This window comes from Stegodyphus dumicola, chromosome X2 (assembly GCF_044657685.1).
Source record: "Stegodyphus dumicola isolate Sdum_Otavi_A_Nest chromosome X2, ASM4465768v1".
NCBI lineage: Eukaryota > Metazoa > Arthropoda > Arachnida > Araneae > Eresidae > Stegodyphus > Stegodyphus dumicola.
This window is the reverse complement of record NC_140781.1, coordinates 132693501-132703733: the sequence shown is the minus strand read 5'-3', so window position 1 is coordinate 132703733 and position 10233 is coordinate 132693501. Positions and strand designations below refer to the sequence as shown.

The 10233-nt window shown below is 33.5% G+C and overlaps 1 protein-coding gene across 1 annotated transcript in view; it reads right to left on the bottom strand.

Annotated features, from left to right (window-relative positions):
• Nucleotides 1–1657: 1657 nt before the first annotated feature.
• LOC118195836 (uncharacterized) overlaps nt 1658–10233 on the bottom strand; it is a 66530-nt gene continuing 57954 nt past the window's right edge. Inside the window, exon 6 of the mRNA XM_035367169.2 lies at nt 1658–1867. Within this exon, the coding sequence (XP_035223060.1) occupies nt 1776–1867 (92 nt within the window). The 3' untranslated portion in view covers nt 1658–1775. The remainder of the gene's footprint in view (nt 1868–10233) is intronic.

Sequence of the window (10233 nt, the reverse complement as noted above, 5' to 3'; positions counted from 1 at the left end):
TCGAACTTTTCTCCAAGTAAAAATATATATCTATTATCAACATTTCAATTTCTGAGCCAATTAATTTTTCAGTAGCTTTTTTTGCAGCTATATGCAAGAGGTGGCACGGACAACCTCGGGTGATTATACTTGGTTGATGCATTTTGATAAATGATGCTACACCTTTAAACTTTCCAATCATATTACTAGCATTATCTGAAGAAAATGATAAGCAATTTTTCCATTCTAAACCTTTGTTTTTAAAGTTTTCATTTATACAATTAAAAATACCTTCTCCTGTATTATTCATGCATTTTAAAATAGAAATCAATGAAGTAATTATCACTCCCTTTTCTTTACTGTAGTATGTTATAACCAATGGGTACAGTTTGTTATCATTGTTATCATTACTTCCATCAGTACTTAGAGAAAATGATGTACTGCACACTGATTTTATAATATCAGCAACAGTATTTTCTGCAAGCGTTTTCACAATAGCAGCAGTTTTGGTATGACCGCAGCTAAATTTTTTTGCTATGGCAGAATCCGGAAACATTGCTTTGAAAAGCTCTTTGGAATGATCCGAAACAGAAAGCGGTAGATTATGTTCAATTAAAAAACGAACAAAATAGCATTCGGCTTTTATAGGATCTGTTTCATCATCTTTTATTAAAAAATTTGTTATTTCTTTAGATTTTACGGTGCCAAGTTCTATATGCTTTTGAGAAAACACATGCCGTTTACAGTCATTTTTTCCGCCATGAGCAAATGAGAAGTCTTTGTTGCATACACTGCAGTGTGCGTGATTCACAGAAATTTCGGACGCTTTAATGCATGGAAATTCTGAAGAATATGAATCTTTAAACTTCTGCTTTGATAATTTTGGCTTCCTCGTTCGAGGCAGCATTATGAATAAAAATCTTTCACCTGATTCACAGTTCACAAGACACACGCTAAGCTCTCGCCGTAAACTACACAATGCAGCCGAATGCAGCCTAAACACGCATCAGCGAGGAACCTGGGAGACAGACAATTGGGTGGAACTATTGATAAGTCGTTAACGGTTGGAGTTACTGATCTACGATTGGCTAATTCTTCAAAACTAGGAATGCACTCAACACGTGATATATGATAACACGAGTATTCAGCCAATCATCGGATGAATTAATTGGTTCCGTTTTGCGTACTGGTTCTCCTGCTCTTGTTTCTGTAAAATCCGTAGTTTTTTCCACACTTTTCGTAGCTCGTAGTTTTTCATGAATTTCCGTAGAAACTACGGAGAATCCGTAGTAGTTGGAGTCTATGCATACCATGTACAAAGATTTTGTATTTCATGAAAAAGAAATATTTTTTATTCATTGACTTGTTATACCATCATTATCTTCAGTATTTTATTTCATTACACAAAGATTTTCTGAATAGTTAGAATAAGATACGCATATTTTCGGAGTGATACACTAAGGTGAAGCCATACCTTTGAAGGGAGTGGTATTTTTTAAATGAATTTCATTCAGAATTTATTCATTTTTTTGTAATTAAAGGCTATATTAACTTATGTATATAATAAACATTGAAAAATATTTAAATATTAACAGTTGTGATATTTTTATACATTGTATATAAAGGTGTTACAATGAGTATTATTTTAAACCCATGCCATTTTGAATGAAAATCAAAATTACTCCAGTTATATTTTATTGAAGTTCAAGAAATATATAAAACTATTACACTTCCGAAGTTTCTTTGGTCTCTTTTACATTCACATAAAATTTACATATGTAATAGCATCACAAAAATTAGTAAAAGGAGCCAACGTAAGTTATACTTATATCTTCAGAGAAATTTGCTGGACGCGATCGAGGTCTCCAAAACTGCCAGTTGTAATACACTAGAACAAAAAAATGCTATTAGAAATGCAAAGTAAATTTAATTTTGGAAGTTGAGTTCAGGACTTTCTGAAGTCTATATACAATTCATACACAAAAAAGGACATTTTATTGCCTGCTTTAGACAGGATGAGACTGGTACAGCACAATCTTCTATTACATAAAAATTTGCAAATTTCTGTACTTCATGATGTCTAACTGTATTAGTTTTGAAATGAAGCATGCATATTTCACAACCTAGGAAAACAAACTTAATCGAGAAAATAATTTAAGTACTACATGTAAGAAATACAAAATACTGTTGCGATAGTGTGTATTTGTATTATGAATAAAAAATCAGTACTGATTTCTGTAGCAGCATTTTTTAGTATAAAGTCGAAATTTGTGTGGAAAAGGGACAATGGGATTTTCAAGAAAATTACCTCAGTACTTAAAAGATCTACCAACCTCTAACTTCAGACCAATTTGGGAAAAATACACACCTGATTGTGTATATTAAAAAATATATACTATCAATTAAGCAAGTCCAGTTTTTATTTGTATTACTGATTACCGAGAAAGTGAGATAAATTTTCAGCACTTTTATGCGAACACTGGATTGGTATATTATTATCTGCATCTTTTTTAAAACACTGAATCGGGGGCCTATCCACTCAATCAATTGAAATTAAATTTCAGATACTGTTATTTGAAGGTATGCTTGATATTGTGATGGTTTTAAACAACAGAGGTCTCAAGTTTACAATTACAGTGAAAACATTTTAAAGGCAACACCTACTTTTTTTCCTACCCAAATTTATCAGCACATTTAGGAGTACAATTGCGCTGGATCAGTGCATTAGGAGTACAGCTGCATTTACGAGTCCAAATAAACTTTCTTTAAATAGATTTAAAAGTCCATTTTTAGCATCTATAAATTTGTTGTTGCTATCACTATTGGCAACGTCCTTATGTTTTCTACATATTTAAGCTCTAATTGAGAAACTAAATAATTAAACTTAGTTTCTTCAACTTTTATACCCGAAATTTTAAATTGTGCTTCAATTTGAGAAAAAAACCAGATTCCAGGTTTACCAATCCAGAAAGGAGGAATTTTAATGTTTACCTTATTTAGTTCAAGCAATGCGAAACTTTCAGTTTCATTCTGTTTTCGGCAGTTTTTGTGCTCACTGGGTTACCAATTAATAATGACATAGAGAAAAAAAAAGTTCATCAAAATGGAACACTTTTATTACAATAATTACAATTATTTACTCTTTCAGAGGGCTTTAACATACTTTAAATCCATCCATCAACTTATTCTTAAGAACAATTTTTTTTTTTTTTTTTTTTTTTTTAGGGGGGGGGGAACTATCACCATAGCATACTCGCCAACCCATTACACTCAAAAATCAGATTTTTTTTATGAAATCAGATTTTACACAATGTTAAAAAGACTTTTTAAAAGATAAAATATAGTTTTTAATAATGAATTAACATAAAAAATAGATTATTTACTTACTTTATTTTTTAGCTATGCTTTTTTACTTACTTTATAGATTTTACTTAACTTATTACATTACTTCAAACAATAAATATAAAAACAAGTTTATGTCTTTCACCTTGGAATAATCTATGCAATTAAAACTTAATTTCATTTCTTAATTTTAGTTCAAACTGATATGGGTATTTATGAAAATAAAAGTAATTCTACTACTTAATTTTATTGGAAAATAAGTGTTTTATTGGGTTTTAATGAAAGTTTTCTCCCACCGCAAATATCGTCTGCACAAACAGTTCACCTTAATGTGTTTAATCTCATTTTCTCAAATGATTTTTGGCATTTGAAAGAAAGAGACTTGCTTTAGAAACTGTGTTGTGAAATTCGTAAAAAAATATCATTAAGTACCGAACTATCATGCTACCATATTAGAACCATCATTTACTTCTAGTGCTGTTACAAAAAGTAAACTGCAGAATGCCACCAAATCATGTGTATAGCTTTAGGTACTAATGTTGTATCATACGACACTGTGAAGGTTTGGTACCGAAAGTTCAAAAACAAGAACTATGACATTCAAGAAGCAGAGTGCTCTGGCCGGCCTACTGATGCTGTCGAGGACTGGTTGCAATAACTCGTGGAAGATTAGTATGCAACCAGTGGAGAGCTTGCTAAGGACTAGACGTTAGTGCCATGTCCATTAGTCACGCTAAGCATCGCATAAACTTGACATACAAGTTCAATCGTTGGGTGCTGCATGAACTGACTCAAGCAGATAAGGACAGACATGTTTAGGCCTGCACTAATCTGCTTGAATATCAACACAGGGACAAAATTCTGGACCAGATTGCCACTTGTGATGAGAAGTGGATTTCAACAACACAGGCCGAAAGGGAGTTGGTCTGCACCCGGTGAGTCTATTGACAGCATAATCGAAAGCACGATTTAACTCATAAAAAGATTATAATTTGTATCTGGTGGGATTGTCGTATTATCCACAAAGAATCTGGAAAAAATAAAACCCTCGACAGTAAGGCGTACAACAACATGCTATATTCCCTGTTGACACTGCTATTAAGAAAAACGATCGAACTGAGTTCCAGCGCAAAAAGGTAATGTTCCATCAAGATAATCCAAGACGACATGTGTCTGCATTCACCGGCTGAAGTCTGTGAGGACTCGAATGGGATCTTTTGACACACCCACCATAGAGGCTCGACATAGCTCCTTAAAACTTCCTTTTTTTCACATAACTGCAGTTACATCTGGCATGTGCTATCCTCCATTCTGTACAAGGACAGCCAAAAAGAGGTTGAACTGTTTTTGGACTAACAGCCACCAAGTTTGTGGGCCATAGACCTTGAAAAACTAACAAACATTGGCAGAAAATCGGAGATTTGGGTGATGATTATATACTACCTACACTAAAGATACTGCTTTCATGTTGTTGTTTTTTAATTTATTAAGAACGTTTTTGGCAGAAACTTTTGTTACAACCATATATTGTTTTACAAGTGAAATATTATTTCATTTTTCAACTGCATAAATTTGCAACTTTAGTTCAAGTTAAAAAAAGAAGTGAAATAAGTATGTTGTTATTTTTCGGTTTGCATGGTAAAATGGCTAAATGTGGTAAGATTAATTTGAAGTTGTGTACTTAGAACGAAAGTTAAAAAAAAAAAAAAAAAAAAAAAAAAAAAAAAAAAAAAAAAAAGATATAAAAAAATCTGAAATGGTTCAGATTTTAAATTACGTCCAAGGGGCGTTTTTCTAACGTTTTCTGTGTTACCTTTATCTATTAAATATCATGTTCTTTGCACTTAAACCATAAAATTTAGTTCAACAGCAATGTCGCAAAATAAATTTAAAATGAACTTATCTTTAGAATTTCAGATATACAGTTTGATGTGCTGCAGATAAAAAGGTTTCCCAGTTACCACACAGAAACATTTGTTTTATCACGAATACTTGTTATAATATTTATTTTATCAGGACTAGTAAAACTATCATAGTCTAATAATTTTATCCAACATGGAAATATATTGCACAGAGAATGGGGGGGTTACCAGAAAAAATTAAAGTAGTTCTAGAAATAGGCTTTGTGGCAGTGGCGTAGCGAGAGGGGGGCAAGGAGGTGTATGATGCCTCGGGCGCTGCTCTCAGAGGGGCGCCAAATGGTCTCCAAACAAGATTTTCCGGAAAATTTCAGTTTTTATGTTGATCGATTTCTAGGAAATATATTTTTAATTAATAATTATTGTAATTAATGAATTATTTATTTTCTCGATTTGTCTGATAAAACGTGTAATAAAATGTTTGCAGTACATCAACCAAATATCTTTGCATACAAAATCTTCTGATCACTTTATTTCTCTAAAAATAGAGATATAGTTTTATTTTTTTTTTAAACGTAATGCACGTATAGCTTCCGCTTTTTGTTTTAAAACGATAACACGACATTGTTCCGAATTTCTTAAACATATCCGGATTCCATAATCTGGGAGTGACGTTTTGGGAAACTCCTAAAGCTTCTGCTAGAATGGATTGTGTTTGACTCTCTTGTAAACGACTGATGGCCTTCCTGGCTACCGATTAGTTATCTTACTGAGGCATCGCATATTCACTGCTACAAAGCATTCAAAGCGTGTCAATTGTTTTTAATCTCCTTCTACAAAAGGAATTCTGCACGTCGCTCTTTACTCCTTATCTAAAATGCACAGTTTTCATCGTCACGGACTAAATTTGCACATTCCCAACTTCGTAAACGTTATAATTTTCCTTTATAATCTCTTCTATTTCCTTTTGTTAAAAAGGTTGTTGATTATATGGTTATTTTATACCATAATAATATCCCCTAATTGTTTTGAGCAGGGAATGTGACTGCAAAATCTTACTCCGCAGTAGAAAAGACACTAAATCTAAAACTCTATTACAGATCTACGGAGAACGTTTTTCCAATCCTAAGAGCCGCATTTCAAACATTCCTTACTATTTCATTATCAAATTCTAGCTATGAATGTTCGTTCAGAAAATTAAAATAAATTTTGACATATTTGTAATCAACGATGGGACAAGATCCCCTAAGTCATCTGGCATTTTTAAATGTGGAAAGAGAAAAATTTGAAATGATCGACTAGGATGAAGTAATTGATAAAATTTGCTTCATCCAATGGCAAGAAAAATGTATACATAGTAATTAATTGTATTAATGTATTATTATTATATTATTAATAAATATATCTACTTATCTATACTATATATTAAACTTTTAATTATTTAAAAATTGTACTTTTTTAAAATCAATTATACAAATATGTAAAATAGATAATACCTTAGATCATCGTATGTCTGATTTTTCCGCCGACACATATATTTCCGAATCCAATGCTAGTGTAGTTAGGTAGTGACTATTCTTAATAATATTGTTACGAAATGTACAGGCGCAGTAAGATGGCTTCCCCGCAAAGCAGTTTAGGGTTGCCATAAAATAGCAAGGAAGGCAGGGTGGCCATGTTTGGACAGAAATCGCCCATTTGGCGACAAAATTGGCGATATGCCAAGGACAGATGGAGAAACTTTTGGAACGAATTTTTACCGGTTTAGCCCAGAATGTTCTCGAACACAAGCCAAAAGCTATATAAACCCTGCTGGTCCGCAGTCAGTTAATTAGTGTGTCTCGTCAGTAAGTCCGTGGGGAGTCGATCAAGTTGACAGTCGGTCAGCGAGTGCCGAGTGCACCAAAAGAATCGTTTAGTCTATCACGGTTAGTGCATCGTCGAGAGAGTGTGTTGTGCTCCGGGAACAACTGAACCGAAGAGTCGGGAGCTGTGCTCTGTGTGTCGTCAAGTGCATTGCGAGCTGTAGCTCGGAGAGTCTTGAGAGTACGTGGAGTTCCGAGAACGACCGAGCAGAGTCAGGAGCTGTACTTTGGTGCTTTGGAGTGAAGTTGTCTCACCTGTTATTGCCTAACATTGTGAAGGCTGTGCCGCTGATTGTTCCAGCGTGTTTATAGTAGATCTTCGACGACTGTGGAAGTGTTTTGGAGCTGTCCTGATTAATATTGGTAAATAAAGTGTGTTTCGATATTCCATCAAGTGCTGTCGTCGTTATTCACTCCAAATCCACACAAACCTCGTACGCACGTGAAGGAAGAAAATAACGGAACAATATATTTTAAGAGTATTTTGTGGCAGATTCAGCATTTTATTATTATTTGCATTATTTTCTTATTATGAATATATTCGATACGTATTACTGTGTTTTTTTGGGGGGAGCGCTAAAAAGGTATTTTGCCCCGGGCGCCAGTTATGCTCGCTACGCCGCTGCTTTGTCGCGCCACGATCAAACTTCATGAGAAGTAAGTTTCTCTGTTAAGGAATGGCAACGAGAGAGATTGTTGTTCAAAAAGATGATTGATCGAACTGCGTTGTAACGATCATTTTGTGAATGTTGTGTATTGTAAAATGAACCTATTACACTGAACTAAGTAGTATTAAAATGCTATATATTAAAAGATCTTTCATCTGATCTAAATTTTAACAAACCGCTCATTATTTTCTCTTCAACTCACAATGATGTTCACGACAATTTCTGGCACCCCCGGGTGGGCGTGTTTGTTGGGAACATGTCAGATGAAAGAATAGATAGGGTAAGTTGATTACCTTATACTTCCGTTTTGAAGTTACTGATTATTGTTTTACTGAAGTTTAAAATACTATTCTTGCCTAATTTCTTTCTGAATATTTTAAACTTAAGACAAAATGGAAGTGATGAAAAGAAACAAAACTGCGCAACATTCAGCTTTTACCAAAGCATATAAAAGACTAGATGAACTTTTAAATGATGATAATACTGATTATGAAGAAGCAGAAATGTGTTTTTATTTGTTCAAGAAAAAGGCAGAAACATTAGAATTGACGCACAGTGCTTATCTAGATACTATAACTAATGATAAAGAATTCGAATCAGAATTTGAAATAATGGAGGACTATCGAGAAAAGGCGGTTAAGATACAGATAAAATCTGAACGATTTCTCGATAATATTAAGAGAAAATTAAATGAAATCTAAAATACACCGTGAGAGAGTTGTCAGAAATTAGTTACTGATGAAAATACATGTAAAACTTTGTGCCAACGCCTACCAAAAGTAGAACTTTATAAGTTCGCAGGTGATTTAAAAAATTGGTTTACGTTTTGGAATCAGTTTAAAAACATACATGAAAATAATAACGAATGCAGAAAAATTCCATTATTTGATACAGTCAACAAAAATTAAATCGGAAGCTAGAGATATTGTAGAATCTTTTCCTGTGACGAACGAAAATTATCCTTTGGCTATAGAAAGCCTTACTGATAGATATGGCCGTAAAGAACTTTTAATTGATTTTTATGTTCGAGAGTTAATAAAACTTGTTTTGGATAATGCAGCGAAAAAGAAGCAGGATTCTTTGAGTAGTTTGTATAACAAACTTTCAACACAACTTGGAGCCCTGAGCAGTCTTGGTGTAATGACTGATCAGTGGGAAACAATTTTATAGCCTATTCACGTATTGCGATCATTTGAAAGACAATAAAAAATTACTGAATCTGAACGAAACATCTCGACTTTTGATGCAATGATTGAATTTCTGAAAAGCAAAGTTCAGTCAGAAGAAAAAATAAAATTAAGCAGAGCGGATATTTTTTCTCTGTCTGATCGTAAGCACTTGGCAACTAGCCAAAATATTCCTTTCGCGTCGGATTTGATGCATCATGAAGCAATACCTTCTTGTTCGTTTTGTTTAAAAGATCATGAAATGCGTAACTGTAAAAAAGCGTTTTATATTCCATTAGATGAAAAAATGTCTGCGGTAAAAAAGAAAGGTTTATGCAGAATATGCTTCGTTAAAGATCACCTCAGTAAACAGCGTCGATCAAATGTTAAGTGTCAGATCTGTTCAAAAAGACATTTGAAATTCTTTTGTCCTAGTCTTGAATGTAATTAATCTAGTGAAATGCATAACCAGGAAAATGATGAGGAAAAAGAGAAAACAATCGATTCTTTGCATTCGCGTGCTACGAATGAAGTTTTCCTTCAGATGCTGGTTGTAAACATGGAGGTGCGGTAAAAAAGAAAGGTTTATGCAGAATATGCTTCGTTAAAGATCACCTCAGTAAACAGCGTCGATCAAATGTTAAGTGTCAGATCTGTTCAAAAAGACATTTGAAATTCTTTTGTCCTAGTCTTGAATGTAATTAATCTAGTGAAATGCATAACCAGGAAAATGATGAGGAAAAAGAGAAAACAATCGATTCTTTGCATTCGCGTGCTACGAATGAAGTTTTCCTTCAGATGCTGGTTGTAAACATGGAGGGTAAGAATAAAAGGTGTAAAGTTAGATTAATGATTGATACAGGAAGCTCAAAAAGTTATATTTTAAAGTCTACCACAGAAGAAATGGGTTATGACTTGCAATGGGAGGAAGAATTTAGTCACTCTTTATTTGGTGGAACGAAAACTGAAATTTATAAACATAAATGTTACAAGATTTATTTGAGTAGCCTTGATGGTAATTATTCGTGTAAATTAGATGCTGTAGACCATGATGTTATTTGTAATGATATTTCAAGCATAAGATACAGTTCTTGGATTCGCGAGTTAGGAAATAAAGGAATACGCTTAACTGATACCCAAGGGAATCCAGCCCTATTGAAGTACTGTTAGGGGCAGGCGTTGTAGGGAAGTTATTTACTGGTAAACGAGAAGAACTAAGAACAGGTTTAGTGGCTATAGAAACAAAATTGAGTTGGACTTTGATGGGTAAAGTACCTCAATCTGAACATCAGCACAATGTAAATATGACTGTAGTTTATATGTTATCTCAAGAAGACCTGCCTATTTCATTGTT